The 17,279-nt window shown below is 45.5% G+C and overlaps 1 protein-coding gene and 1 non-coding gene across 2 annotated transcripts in view; one reads left to right on the top strand and one right to left on the bottom strand.

Moving 5' to 3' along the window:
* The window catches only part of TENM4 (teneurin transmembrane protein 4), a 387,326-nt gene that overhangs the window by 190,946 nt on the left and 179,101 nt on the right, over positions 1 to 17,279 (top strand). The window contains exons 10-11 of the mRNA XM_039228710.1: positions 6,278 to 6,492; positions 7,732 to 7,942. Coding sequence (XP_039084641.1) covers positions 6,278 to 6,492; positions 7,732 to 7,942 — 426 coding nt within the window. The remainder of the gene's footprint in view (positions 1 to 6,277; positions 6,493 to 7,731; positions 7,943 to 17,279) is intronic.
* LOC120229662 lies at positions 292 to 402 on the bottom strand. The gene has a single exon (XR_005527805.1). It is a non-coding gene; the product is annotated as a U6 spliceosomal RNA (small nuclear RNA).

The following is a 17,279-nucleotide window of genomic DNA, read 5'->3' as shown; positions in this document are numbered from 1 at the left end:
ACAGGGTACCATATGCTTGGTTGAAGTAGCTACTCAGGACCTTTGAATGATCCTGAAGACCAAAATCAATTTTATTTTTAAAAATGCTTATTTGAGAGACAGAACACAAGTGGAGGAGGGGCAGAGAGAAAGGAAGAGAGAGAATCCCAAGGAGACTCCACACTCTCAGCACAGAGCCTGACACAGAGCTCGAATTCAGAAACTGTGAGGTCATTACCTGAGCTGAAATCAAGAGTCAGAGGCTTAACCAACGAAGCCACCCAGGCACTCCCAACTGTTTCTTTTTGTTTTCTAAATATGAAACACTTCATAAATTTGCATGTAATTCTTGCACAGGGACTATGCTAATATTCTCTGTATTGCTCTGACAAAATCAACTCTTGACCCATGGTCATCTTTAAGGGAAGTAAGAATGGGAGTATTTCCACAGAGCCAAATCAGAACCTCTGCCTCCTTTTTCTAGGGGCAATGCCAGTCTTCTCCTTTACAAAGATGTTAAGACTTAAAACATTTAGTTAATTTACACTTTCTTCACCCTTCAGTAAGGTTATGGAGGAAGTGTGGATAGGGCCACGGGAAGAGCTCTGAGTTAGGAATCAAGACCCCTGACTTCTAGCCCAGTTGCTGCCCCTTGAATTGACCTTAAGCAAATCCCTTGAAAGACTTTCTGAGCTGGGTGCCTGGTTGGTTAAGGGTCTGACTTTGGCTTAGGTCATGATCTCGCAGCTCATGAGTTCAAGCCCCATGTTGGGCTCTGTGCTGACAGCTCAGAGCCTAGAACCTGCTTCAGATTACGTCTTCCTCTCCCTCTGTCCCTCCCCCACTCATTCCTTCTCTCGCTCTCTGTTCCTCTCTCTCTCTCAAAAATAAATAAACTTAGAAAAAAAGGAACATGCTTTCAAAGAAAAAAAAAGGACTTCCTGAGCTTCATTCTCCTCCTCTCTAAAAGGAGGTTATTGAGCTAAATTAGCTCCAAGGTCCAATTTAATTCACAAGTCCTACATATGAAATTGGTAATAGAATCATCAGACTAACCAGATGGTTCTTCAGAATTGTTTTTCCTGGTCAGCCCTGTCCATGGTACTGCCTGTCAGCTTGTGATTCCCTTGTCAGTTTACAGTGTCACATGCCCTACGTAAATACCATACATGTGGACCCTCTTTAGATCAGCATGTACAAATGCAGATTTAAGATACGTTGAACCCTCAAGGCATTGGAAGAGGTCTCATTTAGCAAAATGTATTTTCTTCCCTGCATGATCTCTATCAGACATTCTTGAAACAGGAGTTGGATCTATCTGAAATCTCCCATTCTAATGAAATTAGTTTGTGGGGTTTTTAGGTTTTGTTTTGTTTTACCCAAGGAGCAGGAGGTGCAGATAAGAGACAAAATAAAATTGCACCAGCTTATTGGTTTACTTTAATTGGAGTATTTTCGCTTAAAGGGATTATCAGTCATTACTAATGCAAATGGAAACCCTGTTTACAAACCCCTAAAATGCAGTGCTGTGCTGGAAAGTGGTCAGCATCAAAAGCAATTACTGTGACACAAAATACATCAGACTGGAGAAACGGAGGACAAAGCTTCCTACAGTTTATGTGAGACCACACGGTTCTTACTTTCTCTTGCCCTGGTCAAACCAATGTCTACACAGTTTATGTTTTTAATTGTAATGTTACAAAATCTACTTCCTTAGACATAGCTCAAGGGGAAAAGTCTTTAACACTGATGTGAGTGCATATTTCCTATCCCTTCTGAGAATATTGGAGAGGAGAGCTGATTACAGAATTAAGATGAGAGCCCTTGTTTCCAGAGATGGGAGAAACAATGTGGTATGATGGGAAGAAGATAAATGAGCCTTGGAGCCGGACAGTCCGGGGCTTGAATCCTGGCTCTCAAATTTATTGGCTTTGTTAACTCATGCCAATTACTCCATCTTTTTGGGCCTTAGTTTCTTCATCTGTAAGAACAAGGATGATAATATCTGTATCTTTTCAGACTGGTGGTGAAGAGGCACTCAACAAATGTCACTTCCTTTCTTCTCATCTATGCAAATCCCAAGCCATTCCATGTCAGTTATTAGAAAACCAGAAATCCAGACTGTATAATATTTTCCCTTAAAGCCCCTACAAATAACTGGGGCGTTTTTTCATATTGTAAAATGCTGTATATATTTTTTAATTATGCACATTAAATATATAATGAGCCCAATATTTTAAATGTTCATCATGTCTTTGAGAATAACCTCAAACTGCAATTTACACTGTGTTCTCAAAGTGCTGTTACCATTTCAGCGTGTCATGGGACAGAAACCAAATATGGCAGCTTTTCAAAGAAAAGCCACAAGAACTTACGTGTTAACAGAAAAGGAGGGGGGAAGCATTGAATAAACAAAAATTTCTGATAGTTGAATTGGTGGGCTTAGGGATAGCATTTTTCTTCTTTCTGCAATGAAATAAAAATTGCCCATCGGTTTAAACCATGCAAATTGCTGCACGCAGGCTCAGCTGGGCTCTCCAAAATGGAACAGCTTATTTTGATAACCAAATAAATTTCCAACAGTTGCTAAGGAAACTAAAGGACTCTTTGTGCAAGTTATTGCATTGAAAAGAACCAGAAAGGTGGAGGGAAGGGGAGAGTGTTAGTTGATTAGGAATGTAGAACCTATGTAGATGGATGTTAGTTCAAGAAAGTGAGGGCTGTGACCGGGAATGGCATGGAATTTCACTTCTTCCACATCTCCCTTGTTTGACCAACCTATCCAATCATTTCAGTAAATTGCTGAGAAATTTTTTTAATAGACATGATTGTATATTTGTACAGCATTGCTAGAGGAAGGCTGAATCTGTGTATCTTTACAGAGAACAGGACTGTTGTCAGTAAAATTTGCCTTGTGAAACATGATCATGCTGTTGGAGATTCCTAATTGTTAGTTAAGCCTCCGGGCTTGGTATTGTTTTGTTAAGTCTCCGGGGCCCCCCACTGATTATGTAGTGTCCTCTTAATAAATGCCTTGAGACCCCAATTGTTGCCCTTTAACCCTGGGTCCTGTTTGTGCTTTCCTACTTTATAAAAATTGACAAATTTTTGTGCCCCATGACACTCAGGGGGCCTTGGATCTACCTGGCCCAGCCTTGATGGTTGGGTTGTTGAGACTGTGAGTCAAGTTGGACTCTTGCTCTTGAAGAGGGTCAGTGCACTCTGCCATTGACCCTTGAGTGAGACTATTGAGAGCGTCTTGGAAGAGTTTTAATTAACCAGTTAGCACTTTAATGCTTTAAGAAGCCATATTCTAACAAATAAAGAGAACCCCAAATGGCTTTATCTTCGAATGGTTTCTTAAGCATTCAGTAGTTACATCTTAACAGTTGAGAATTAACTGAACCAATGAATGTGAAGTGGGGGAGGGCAGCATGTAGTAAGAGCAAGAAATGATAGCTAATACTACTACTGATTTCCCACTTCTACCTTTAGTGCTATTACTACTATTACTATTATTACTTCTGTTGTTGTTGTCATCATTATTATTTTCCAGAATGTGGGTGGGGATAGAAAGAATTTTATACACCTGTCTCCCCCAACTCCCTCCATCCTCTGCCATCTCTCCTTACCATTGGTGGGCCTTGCTGTGTGTGATGTAGTCTCTGTCTTAGCACTCACAGTGTGGTGCTCAGCTGTAAGAACAGAGGATCTGGAAAGAGGAAGGCAGAAAGAGCTGAGTGTGGCTTCACTCTGAACAACGGCTGGCCCAGCCAGTCTCCTGCCTCTCTCCCATCAGGCACAGACAGTCTTTACACTGTACGTCTTTTTCCTCAGAAGCCCCCATCTCGTCCCTACGTATAGTCCAACAGGGTCACCACTGGGGACCAGAGTAGAGGTGATAAAGGTTAAATCCCCAGATGGGGTCCTCTTTTCCCTCAAAAACATCACCTCTAGGCTAGGCCGTGGTCCCTTCCCTAAGGATCTGGACCAGGTGACTTTTAGTACAAAGGTCCTTCTGAACCGAAGCCCGAGTGGCCCTCACAGACTCAGCCAAGAGTCTGGGCTGTGGTGGCCAGTGTGCCCTAGAACAGGTTGGACGATTTTTATTTGATTGTGTACACACCAGAGACAGTGCTTTTCTCCCATTTTGGCCCATGGTGGTGAAATACGAGAATACTAGAAAAGAATATTCCCTTTTTATCATTCCTCGGGTGTAAGAGCCAACTTATGTACACCTCTGGGGCCTGCACACCTCTGGAGAGAGGCTCTGGGCTGGCTTCTGACCTTATGGGGTTCAGGACTCCGCTGATACAGTAGCCATCTCCCAAAATACATGCTTACTGGAGGAGAAAATGAACCGGGCAGGGTGCTCCAACAGCATGCCAAAATGTGGGGGAAGTTTTCATTATTTATTCTCAGGCATAGGAATTATTTTACTGCAGACAATTCTGAAATCCCATCAGCCCCGACTCCCACCCACTCACAAAGGAAATGAACGAGTCCTTGGAATTAGCAATCTCAGGCGGATTTCGATGCAGTTTCTAGGAGGAAACTCAGTTCTGCCTTCCTAGCAGAATGATAAGCACAAGGGTACACTATTTTCTACCTAGAAAACAAAAGAGTTGTGGTATTGGGAGCCCCCAAATCAGATAAGAATGTGAAAGTAATTCTTTTCCGACTTAATGCGTGGTGAATTTGGCTTCTGTCTTTGAACTTTGAATCACAGTTTGGTGGTTTTTGTGTGTCTGCATTTTCAAGGTAAAAGTCTGGGGCACATTCCTTCCATAAAGGAATTAAATGCAAGCTCTTTCCCATGCTAATGACAGAATACTAGTGGTACTTTTATTGAGAGCCTGCGTTTTAACTTTTTTTTTGTTGGCATATTTTTAATTAAAATAACATTTAATGGTTTGAAGCTAAAAACCTGATGTTTCTGCCGAGGAGTTTATAAAGGAATGATAACATATGGAGAAGTTTAACATTTAAATTGAATTTTATTATTTAAAACAGTAAAATATTTTATGACTACAACAATGCCCTGCCAAGCTCCATTTCAGCATCAAATGTGCTTTGTAAGGAATCCTTACAAAGCTCAGGAAAAAAAAAAGACATTTTAATTTCTTATTCCCCAAGTGCTTTTTATAAAAAGTTCTCACAAACGTGTTTTCTTTACAAATGGATTCTTGTTCTTAAAGCCTCTCCTCAAACATGCCTAACAACAAATCTTGGAACTAAGATACCCAAGGGATTCTTCCTTGCAACACATAAGACGTAGTCTGCTGGCTGGCCATGTGGCTAGTCAGTGTGCTAAAGGTGGTCTTCTGACATCCCTGTCACCTCCTTCTGTCCCCTCCTAACTTCCCAGCAGGCTGATGTCTGGCAGGAAGTCAGGTTTATATTTTTCACGTGTGTGTGTGTTTAATTAGTTAACAGGAAGTTTGATAAGCCGCCTTCCTTCCTGGCACTTCTGGTGCCCCCAGAAAGCTGTCACTCCCCTGATTGGTGACAGAAATGGGTGAGGGACCATATTTCTGACCCCAGTCCCCTGCAACCTGCAGGGTCAAGGACCTTGGTTTAATTTCCAAGCACGCCATAGGCTTTGTGCCTGAACTTGAGAAATTCCCTCAGCGGTACCTACGTTAGCACAAAACTGATATTCAAAGACCTCCATCCAAGACATTTTTAAAAGTATCCCTTCCATTCGAGAGTTACCCCCTTTTTCATCTTCCCCACCCCAACTCCTGCTCCTCACATAAACCCCCAGCCACATGTCTTAGCCTTAGAATTTGGCTTCCAATTATACATAAACTAGTAAACTTGTAAAATACCTTATGCCATTCAGGTCATGTTTCCCACTGCTGCTGGGACCATTTTAAGTTGGAAATTTAATAACAACACCTTCTTCACCCTGTCCTTTCTATTTTAGTGTGCATGCTTTTACACACACACACACACACACACACACACACAGTTATTCTCATGTGACTGCCAATGATTATTTTGGGGATCAGAATATATCTTAACAAGCTGTGGAATTATGCAGTGTACAGATGGCCCTTGAGGAGGACCCATACTGCTTTGAAAGAATGCATATTTTTAGCAGAACAGTTTGAGCATCACTGGAAAAAAAAAGTTGTGGACATTCTTCCTCCTCAGTGGGGAGGGGGAGTGGGGGCTGGTGGTGGAACATGGTGGAAGTGTGAGGCACAGGGGAGTCCTGCTGTTCGGGGCTCCCATCCCTTGTTTCACTTGGGCCAACTGGTCTTTTTGTCTTCCCTTCCCTGTGTCTTGATAGGAAAGCCCAGTAGTTTCTTTCCAGAGGACAGTTTCATAGACTCTGGAGAAATCGACGTGGGGAGACGGGCTTCCCAGAAGATTCCTCCTGGCACTTTCTGGAGATCGCAGGTGTTTATAGACCATCCTGTGCATCTGAAATTCAATGTGTCTCTGGGAAAGGCAGCTCTGGTTGGCATCTACGGCAGAAAAGGCCTTCCTCCTTCACACACGCAGGTAACCAGAACGCCACGCCCCCTGCCGATCTGTAGGGGCTGCTACCTCACATCTTAGCCCAAAGTCAGGAAGCCTAACGCTCTACCGGGAGCCTTGTGTTTGAAGAGCATTTCATGTATCTTATAGCCCGTTCCTCCATATAACCTAAGACCCTACCTTTCAGATGAGTAAGGTTATTTCCCTGGGGTTTTTTTTAAGGAGAGGGAATTTTAGGAAATAACTCAAATAGCTTCTCTACTATTACCCAGTCACCTAAGTGAAATGATCCAAGAAATATAATCCGAAGAGAAAAGCATGCACTTTAGAGTCAGACAGACTTGAATTTGAATCCTCTCGTTATCAACTATGATAACTGTGGCCTGGTACTTATCCACTCAGAGCAAGTTTCTAACGTCTCCAGTGATGATAACAATACCCACTTTGTAGGGCTGCTGAGGAGAATCAAGAAAATTTATAAGGCAGCTCGTGCAGATCTGGCTTAGAATACATGTTACCTCCCTGGTTTCTTACATTTCTTCTCTCCTTTGGGGTTTCACATTTGCCCCGATACATGCACACCAGAAACACCTAACAGCTCCTCTAGGATGGCTGACATAACACCAGTCGTGATGGGTAAGGAACAGACTGGCTAGGATCTGTCAGCAATTGTATCTGATCCAGCATGTAATCATTGATAGAATTTTGAGCTAATCCTGTTTAGTTCCCCTAAAACTGCTCCTGAAACTGAAGCATTTAGAAAGGATCATTGACAGCAGGAAGATAGAGATCAGAATCTCACTTGGACTTGACTGACAGTTAAGGCACACTCACTGCTCTTGTCCCAAGCCTCAAGCCCTGGGACTCTCAGCACCCCTCGCATGGAGCCAGGGTTCAGTCTTTTGGTGGCTGGATTTCTGATCACGTGCCGGCCACTGGAAAAGCATGGTTATCCTGGCACAGGCTCAGCCAGATGAAGACTGCCCACGTATACACCAAATTAAAGAAAAATGAGACAGCAAGAAAATAATGTGCTATTTATGCTTCATTCATAAGAGAATGAGGAGACTATTAACCATGAGAAACAGAGGTCTGGAGGTGGGGGGAAATGATGTTGGTTGATCCCCCTTCGTGTGGCTCTAGCCTCTTGGCCTGTTCTCAGGTTGTGTTTCCTCGTGTGCTCCCCAGGAGAAGCATGAGGAAGGAATGTAGCTTCATGGCCAAGCAGACACACTGCTAAGTATGCTTTCTTTGTACTTTTAGTTTGATTTTGTGGAGCTGTTGGATGGACGACGGCTCCTGACCCAGGAAGCACGGAGCCTGGAGGGACCCCAGCGCCAGTCTCGGGGGGTCATCCCCCCATCTAGTCACGAGACCGGCTTCATCCAGTATTTGGATTCGGGAATCTGGCACCTGGCTTTTTACAACGATGGGAAGGAGTCTGAAGTGGTTTCTTTCCTCACCACGGCCATAGGTAAGGAGCCTCCAGCCATCTGGGGTCTGTGAGATTTTGTCTCTTTGGGTGAGAGGACCCTGGAGATTCTGAGGGTTGGAGCCAGCAAAGGAGTGTGTCTTGCCCGCTGCTGTGGATGCCACCTGGAGTCTGGCATGAGTCCATCCTGACTGGGCTTGCTGGACAGGGATGGGAGTGGGATCCAGGGAAAGGAGGAATGACGGGAGGGGCTGGCCGACCATTCTGGGCTGTTTACCCACTGCCTTTCTTGTGTCACGTGTGGACCGGCTGCTACGTTTAACAACCGAGGTTGTGGTTGGGACACCTGGGTGCCTCGGTCGGTTAAGCGTCCAACTTCAGCCCAGGTCATGATCTCATGGTTTGTGAATTTGAGCCCTGCGTCATTCTCTGTGCTGACAGCTCAGAGCCTGGAGCCTGCTTCAGATTCTGTGTCTCCCTCTCTCTCTCTCCCCCTCCCCCGCTTGTGCTCTCTTTCTGTCTCTCAAAAATAAATTTTAAAAAAATTATTATTTTTTTTTTGAAAACAACCGAGGGGTAGAATTGACAGCAAGATGGAAATGCGGCCTGACCAGCCACACAGAGGCAACATCTCTCTTCTCACTTCTCCCCGACACCTGTATTTGTCTTTATAGCTTCCTTGGCTCAACTCACTGATTTGTGATTTGGGTTTTTGTTTTTGAGTGTGTATAGCTTTTTGTTTATTTATTTGTTTTGTTCTGGGAGCTAATAGTCCCTGGCAGTTGAGAAAAGAAGATGAAAGCTCAGAGAGAGGGGGAGAATAGCAGAGCCAAGGCTGGATAAACAGTGTCATCAGTCAGATTGGGGTCCTGCTGAAAACAGAGATGTCTTGATCTCTGACAGTGAGCAAGCTGCCACGTTTGGAATAGGGCTTAACACCTCTGTCCCTCATCACAGCTCTTGGCCCACAACCAAAGAGGGCCTCAGCTCTCTGTTCGGCTCACCCCTCAAGTCTGAGGAGCTTGGCATCTTGTTCTAAGGAGTTTCTCTTCTTTACCCACACATTCCATAGAATCTGTCTCCTCCTTGGATGGCCACAGGCAGGACACAGTGGTCTCGGAGGCTCAGGTCGGAAAACATCTATTCTGGGCATATGTTGGAAGCATTATGACATAGCCTGGAAACAAAATCTCCCGCAGAAAAATAAAACTTACAGAAAATAAAACTCCACTAACCAGAATGCACGGAAATAGGGTTTCTGCCTAAATGAAAAGCTTTATGCGGTACAGAGTTCACCTCAAAACTCTGTCTCAGTCCTTGGCTAGGAATCTCTCTGACATGGAAAAGGGAGTTAAATAAAAACCTCTGAAGCTGGTGGTCGGTTCCTAAAAGTCCCACAGAAGCCTGGCTCTTCTTCTACACAGCAGTAATCATTTTCAGGCCATTTTCCCCTCCTTTGCAATTTTGTCCTTAGTGTCAAGGCAGAAAATACCTTCCCATTAAATACGGCCATGGTTTATACACCTCTGCGGTCCCTGCAGGCTCAGCATTCTACCCTCTTGGCAAAATGAGGGCAGCGGAGGCCCTCAGCTACATCAGCCCCAATGTAGGAAACCCTGCCTTGTGCTGGCCTCGATTTGGAGGCATCCGTCCCAGCTGCTGGTCTCCAAGTGCTTACAGGGCAAGGACTTGTATGTCATCTTCTCTACTCCCCGACTCCCAGCCCAGGCCCTGACATGCAGGGTCACTGGGTTAACAAGGGCATGGGCACCACCGTGGCCCGTCCTCTGCTCAGCCTCCCACTGGCATGACCGTCAGCAGCCACAGGCCTGGCATTTGGGGCTGCCGCTGGCTTCCTCCCCTGATGCTGCCTTCTGAGGTGGAGTGGAAAGAATGCTCCGCTCCGAATCTCCACCACTAACTTGTGTTTTGACCCTGCACAAATCACTTACATTTTCCAGCTCCCGGTTCCTCTAGAGTCTGGATTTGAGGCTGCGGCTCGGTGGTTGCCGGTGACCTGCAGGCTGTAAGGGCAGCCCTGGCCCCCTGGCCCCCGAGAGCCAGCTGTGGTCCTCACCATCAACTAGGCTGTCACTCTGTGGGGTTTGCCAGGCTCCAGACCCTGTTTCTTTCCCCTTTCTGGCCACAGTGGCTTCATTTTTAGGGCCATGGATTATCAAGTCATTAGTGGTACCTGAGTGAGAATTTCGTGGTCTCAATCTGATTTCTCCGAGGCACGGTTCACTGTCATTCCCGCCCAGAACTGAGATCTCTTACAGTCAGAATTCTTTATTTTTAATAACTGAGCATAAATATGAAAGGATATTAATATCAACCCCCAAAGAAAGCTACTCTTAATTAGGATGTGACTCTCAAAGAAGTAAAATGGAGGTGCAGTTAGGTACCTTTGGCAACTCTTGGCTTGTCAGAGCTTGCTAACCTGTTTTGTCATAATTAAGGCCACGGGCTGGCTTTTCCCTGTGGCTCTCCTGTTCTTACCTTAATGATGAAGTCTGCCTTCACCTCCTTAACCTTGTGATGTCCTTTAGCACAGACAGGTTCTCCTGAGCTTCTCAGAGTTTGGTGAACCATTTGGTATCTTGTTAAAATACAGATTCTCCTTCAGTAGGTGGGGGTAGGCCCTTAGAGCCTACGTTTCTCACCAGCACCCAGTGACACCAATACTACTCATCTGTGGACCATGTTTTCAGGCGACAGGGTTATGGTATCTTATGAAGGGTCCCAAATATTGTTGTGCAAAGCAGTCACCTGGAAAGCTAGCTCAAAATTCAGATTCCTGTAGCCTGTCCCCAGGAATTATGACCCACTAGGCCTGAGACAGAGCCAGATAATCCTGATTCCGGGTCCTGTCAACTAAGCCTTGAGAACAAATGTCTCCTGAGCACTGCTTTCTCTCCTTTCTGCCCTTACTGTCCCACACTAGCTCTGTGACCATTGTCAGGTCACCTCTCTGAGGCCCATTTTTCTTAGATAGAAAATGAAATAGTAATAGTACTTTGCGGTCCCCTTCCTGAAGATCAGAGCAGATATAAAGTGCCCACCACAGGCTTTAACCCTATAAGCACCCAATAAATAAATATTCTCCTCTTCCCTCCTTCTCTTTCTACCTTTCTCTTGCCTCCTTTCAGACTTGTCTGTCTTCCTTTGAGCCACAGTGGTTTTTTTAATGAATACTTTTTTTTTCTTTAATACAAAGACAGACAGATTCTGATGTTGCTATTAATCCCTCTCTCCCCAAGAGTTCATGGCATTGAGTCTCGGCTGTCTGTGACTGTTACCTGTGAGCCCTGAGTTGTAATTTGTCTTGGCAGGTTAATTAAAAGTTTGGGCCTTGTTTTAGTGAACTCATTATGGTCCCAATATACAACTGTAACTCTCAGGTTTGCTTAACACACAGATTGGAATATGACCCTCCCTGCATTACATGTTGAAATGCAGACACAGAATTTAAGAAGATCTGAGATGTCAGAATCCAGAGTATTTATGTCTGTTTGTAATTAAGTAACAGGAGAAATAATTGCGTTTAATTTAACAAATGGCTGTATTGTGTACGCTTTTGCTTTTCCCTCCGTTTAATGCAATCCAGCTGATGATTTTAAATTAAATGAGTTTATCTTCTGCCTTGAAAAAATCTAAAAGCACTTTAATAACTGTACACATAAATATATGCACACAGAAACCTGATGTTACAGACTTTTCTCTGAACCAGATGCATTTACACACACATGCGCACACACACACGTGCACGCACGCGCACACACACACACACACACACTCCCAACTGAAACCAAGCAAGTTTTAGAATAAAACAGAGCAGCTGTCTTCAGAAAGAGCAGCTTTTCCCCCAAATGTGAAGATCCAGAATCTGAAGGTAATGTTGTTTCTGGTCCTGTCTTCACTGAGGGGCGGGCGGGGGGAGTGAGGCGGTGGGTAGCCTTGCTGACACTAAATTAAGTAGGAGGTTCTATACCAATAGCCAAAATACAGTTCACTGTTGCAGTTTACAAAGGGCTTCAAATATATTCTTTAGGCCTCTAGATAACACGATGAGGTGATTATTCTTATTTTTATGATCACCCCCAATTGCAGAGCAGTAGGAAATTGAGGTTCAGGGATGGTAAGAGAAAAGCTGGAACTTGAATTTATATCTGTCTGACTCCAAAGCTTGGGATCTTCCTTCTTTAGCAATCTGCCTCCTTCCCAGGATCAAGTTTTTTTGGGGGGTGTCACACTTCTCTTTTCTACCTATTTATTCATTCATTAAAACTCAGGAGGATGCCCGGGCACCTGGGTGGCTCAGTCGGTTAAGTGTCTGACTTTGGCTCAGGTCATGATCTGATGGTTCCTGGGTTCGAGCCCCGTGTCAGGCTCTGTGCTGACAGCCAGCTCAAAGCCTGGAGCCTACTTCAGATTCTGTATCTCCCTCTCTCTCTGCCCCTCCCCTGCTCACACTGTCTCTCTCTCTCTCTCTCTCTCTCTCAAGTAAATAAAACATTAAAAAAAGATTAAAAAAAGATAAAAAAAATAAATAAGTAAAAATAAATTTAAAAAATTTAAAACAAAAACTCAGGAGGGTGCCTACTGTGTGTTCTGGACCATGCTTAAATCTTTTCTGCATGTGATTTAACCCTCATAAGAACCTTAGACAATATGTATTTTGATCTCAGCTTTACAGATGAAGAAATTGAGGCCCAAAGAGAAATTGAGGCCAAAGTCACGCGGTTAGTAAGGGCAGGCCTAGGATGGCAGCTTAGTCCCCCAATCCTATGCTCTCCCCTTTATGCCCCACAGTCTTACTATCTGCTATGATACAATTAAATATTTTATTTCCATTTGTATTATATGGAGTTTAATTTCCTTTTAATTAACTTGCTTCCAATATAAGTAAGCATCTTACATTAACCCAAGTTTCCTTGGAAAGTCATTAAAAAGACCATGGCAGAGGGGAGGGGACGAACCTCATAGCATCCAAAACTTTAAAAAGATATTTTTTCAGATGAATTGTTTGCAACCCCAAGATCTGACAAGTCAGTGCTGTAGTGTTTTGGGTCTTTAGAGAGCATCTTTTCCTGGGTTTCGGGTTGGTGCTGAAGCATTAAAGGACAGATCACCCTGACACGGTGGCCATGGGGGCCAGGCTGGGAAGCAACAGGGATGCCCCACAGTGGTTTTAGAAACACAGAGAAAAGAAATGAGAATCATTATTAGAAGACATAGAACCTGGCCATTTTTATGAGAAATGTGCCCTTGCCTTCCCGGTCTGAGGACATTTGTGCTAGTTAAAGGGAAGAATCCTTTGGTTCAAGCCCGGGCAGCTGCTATAAATCGGCCTTTGTCCAGGGACTGGAAGCCCATTTAATCCCTCCCTCCCTCCCTTCCTCCCTCCCTCCATCCCTCCCTCCCTCCATCCCTCCCTCCCTCCCTCCCTCCATCCCTCCCTCCCTCCCTCCCTCCCTTCCTCCCTCCCTCCCTCCCTTCCTTCCTTCCTCCAACAAATAGTGCTTTCCTGCCTTTTCCCAAGTTGCAGATACAGAGAAGGTATGGCCTGGTTTCTGGCAAAAGTAGCTCATGGTCTGAATTAGGGAGATGAAGCATCGACACAGGCAGTGTCTCTAATCCAAGGAAAGGAGAAAGAAAGGTCCTCCTGGAGCCACTGGTCAGGGCGCCATGAGGGTTGGCGTGTCCAGCTGGATGGGTCAGGAGGGCTCTCTGGATGAAGTGAGGATGGGACCCTAAGGATGGATAGAATCTCCACATCTAAAGAAGGAAAATGGGGGCGCCTGGGTGGCTCAGTCGGTTAAGTGCCTGACTTCGGCTCAGGTCATGATCTCACGGTTTGTGAGTTCAAGCCCCGTGTCGGGCTCTGTGCTGATAGCTCAGAGTCTGGAACCTGCTTGGGATTCTGTGTCTCCCTCGCTCTCTGCCCCTCCCCGACTCGCACTCTGTCTCTCTGTCTCAAAAATAAATAAACATTAAAAAAAAAAGAAGAAGAAGAAAGAAAATGGGAAGGGGGTGGGGTTGTTGAGGAATCCGTTCTGGGTAGTAAGAACAGAGTGAGCAAAAGGGAGATACGCAAAAATGAAAAGCTCACTCTAAGGAGCCAGAAATTCTGTCTGACCAGAACACAGGATGCCCTGAGAGGGAGGAGGGAGTTATTGGACAGAAGCTTGGATGCCACCCCAAGGACAAGTTTATTCTGCAGGTATTAGGTGCCATTGCAGGCTTTTGAGCAAGGGAATAAAGTGATTAGAGCCGGAGAGTTTCTCTTAGGGGGACCACAACAAGAGCTCATTAATTTACGTAACCAGAAGAGGTTGCTGGGATTGAACTTTGTGATTTCAGGTGACAAAGAAGGGAGGGAAAGGGGGCACCAAGAAGGACAGAAGGACTGGTTCAAGGTTGGGGCTGGTGTTTTGATCTGCTGTGTCTGCACCCCATTCCTTTTTCCCTAGATGTGAATAGATACTTTCACGTAAGCCTCTGTCTTCCAGGGGTAGTGGAAATGGGGTCCTTGATAATCTGCCAGAGACCACCCCCCCCGGACAGTGCTATTTCTGTACTTCCTTTACTTCCTTTGCTTTGATCAGGTGAGACTACTGTTCGTTAGCCTCTGAGTGCATTTGCAAGCATCTAGAGAGAGAAAGCCCTGGTATCATATATTCTAACTTGTGTAAAATCCTGCACCACTTCAAAGAAAAGACTAAGAAAAGTGATTGCAGAATGATTTTCAGTTTTTAATAAGCTCTGCCCCCACCATTCCCCACAGCCCCTTCCTCTGAATTATACGATAGAATGCAGCAATGAAGGATCAAGGTCTCCCAGTAATCAGCTCACCTTCTTGTAAATGACATTGGCAGCACTTTGTGAAATTTCCGCTGGAAATACTTCTTTGGAAAAGAGCCCTGTGAATTCACCTCTCCCTGATAGCAGTGATTTATTCAGAACAGTCTGGTGGAAGTGGAATAAAACCGTTGGCCGAGGGAGAGCTCACGTCAGTACATTGGGGACACACTGGGGCCAAAAATCTGTTTTGTGGCGTAGAGCTAGGGATATCAGAGCGCTACCTCTGCAGACTCGGGACTAGCCCTGCAGGCAGCCGCCCCTGCTCCCCGAAGATGGTAGGGGAGGGATCTGCTGCCTCCGGGGTCTGCCTGGGACTGCAGAACCTTCTGTGTTCTCTGGGACCTGGGACCTCAAGAGCAGGAAAGAAGAAGAGATAGCTCAAGGACGCAAGAGGTACCAAGCAGTAAAGCTTGTCTCTGTGAAAACCATTAGAAATGCATTTGGTGTGCAAATAACAGCACCCTTGCTGGTGTGGCTTTTCACTGGGGACTTGGTGTTCTCGTGCACGCTCCCCGTCTAGGGTGTGTCCATCCAGGGCCAGCACGGCATCCGGTAGTGGAATCAGGGACCAGGCTCTTTCCCGCCTTCCTCAGCTCTCACTGTTGTTTTCACGCTTGCTCCCTCGTGGTCCCTACGTGGCTGCTGCTGCTCCAGGACTCGGCTGCGGATCAGGCAGGGAGAAGAAAGGGGAGGGAAGCAGGGACGCTAATTTTTTCCCAAACACCCAGCCTACAGCTCCTCAGCATGGCCACATCACTTGGGTGCTCAGAGCTGTGGAGAAGTCTGAGCCAGTGAGTGTCTGTAGCTTACCACATTGACACTCCAAACCAAATTCACATTCTCTCAGGTCAGTATCTGTCATAGACGTCACTGAGTCTGTTTGGTTCAGCAAGCCTCTCGCTGCCAACCCCTGGCCTGGCATTTAGGTGCAGCCGTGAGGCAGCACAGTACTTGCCCTTGAGGTTCTCACGGGCCGGTAAGTGAGGCTGAGGTAAAGGAGAAGCTGCCCATAAAACTGGCGAGGAGGGAAAGGCTTCATTCAGTCTCTTTACAGCACCAAGGAACCTAGACGTCTTGGAGTACTCCTTGAAGCCCCTTGTGTGATGCTTTAAAGGGGATGGACACGATGAACAGGTCCAGAGGAGTTAGAGGCGGACCCGGATGCTATGTTCATTTTCTCATTCAACCAACATTCACTAACTGCCTTTTACATGCCACGTCCTGTGTGTGCATTAACGTCCCTGTCATATGAAACATAGTCCTGCTTCTTCTTGCTCTTGTGTCATTTATAGACATGCTCAGGATAGTTTGACATAGGATCTTAAATTTCAATACAGTCATCAAATATTTATGTAAACATAGAATGGTAAATAGACCCATTGTGGCAAACAGAAGACTTAAAGTGCTGGGGCAAGGTAGGAACAGGGGTTGTTTAGGTTAAGGTTTGGAGAAAGAACATACCACAGGGGCAAGAGCTTATACACACAAAGGCCCTGGATAGACAAGAGCCGGAGTGTTCAGGGAACTTGAGGATGGTCACGTTGTGTGGCATGGGGATCAAAGGGCTGAGTGGTTTCGGGTAAGGCTAGAGAGGTACCAGAAGCCCGCTGGTATGGGGATTTAAGATGGCCTGCAAAGAGTTCTGTTTTTCAATTTATCCTGAGGGTAGCAGGAAGCCACTGTGGGACTTTGAGCTAGAGTGACTGAATGTGGTTTGCATATTGGAGCTGAGACACCAGCGAGGAGGCTGTGACAGTAGTCGGAGCGGGGGCTCAGGCTGGCCTGGACCAGAATGGAGGCCTTGGAAATGGAGGAATGAAATGAACAAGTTTGAGCTGTATACTGACCCTTGGAGATTATTAGCAAAGGCCAGCTATTAAGATGATGTTTTCTGAAGGAGGAGATGAAAGCAGGAGAGAAGAGGGTTGAGGAATGGTCTGTTTCAGGGGCAGGTGAAGCCACGCAGCTGGCAGAGAAGAGGGTGAAGGTCAGAGAGCTGAGGGGAGGGACTGGAAGAGTGTGCTGGCGGGAAGTTTTGCAGATGGAGTCTAGATACTTTAGGACCGCCTCATTCTAGCATTTCAGCCACCTTCCTCAGTCCATAGCCAGAGCTTCCATTCATGGTTGGTATGTGTTTTGCAGCCATGGGGTAGAATAGAATGCCAAGAGCCTTTGCAAACTTGTTAGTTATTTAAATAGCACTTCTAAAGTTAGAAAAATTGAGGCTTAGAGAAGTCACATGACCTGTCTAGGGTCCCACAGCCACTGAGAGACAGAGCCAGGGTCATGGCCACAGCACTCTGCTGACTCAGTACCAGTTCTTCCCCAGGCACTATACTACGTCATCATCACTTGGTCCCCACACACCCTGGAAGTTATGTCGCGCATGGTCCCATGTTATAGAGAAATGAGGCTCAGAGATCCAGTGCTATTTGCCAAGATCTCATATGTAGGAAATAGCAGAGTGAGGGTGGCCACCCTCTTACGTCTTTGTGACCAGGTTTCTAGCACATGA

Source organism: Hyaena hyaena, unplaced genomic scaffold (assembly GCF_003009895.1).
Source record: "Hyaena hyaena isolate Hyena2069 unplaced genomic scaffold, ASM300989v1 scaffold_34, whole genome shotgun sequence".
Classification (NCBI taxonomy): domain Eukaryota; kingdom Metazoa; phylum Chordata; class Mammalia; order Carnivora; family Hyaenidae; genus Hyaena; species Hyaena hyaena.
The sequence above is the reverse complement of the archived record's forward strand: the minus strand, read 5'-3'. Positions and strand labels throughout refer to the sequence as shown.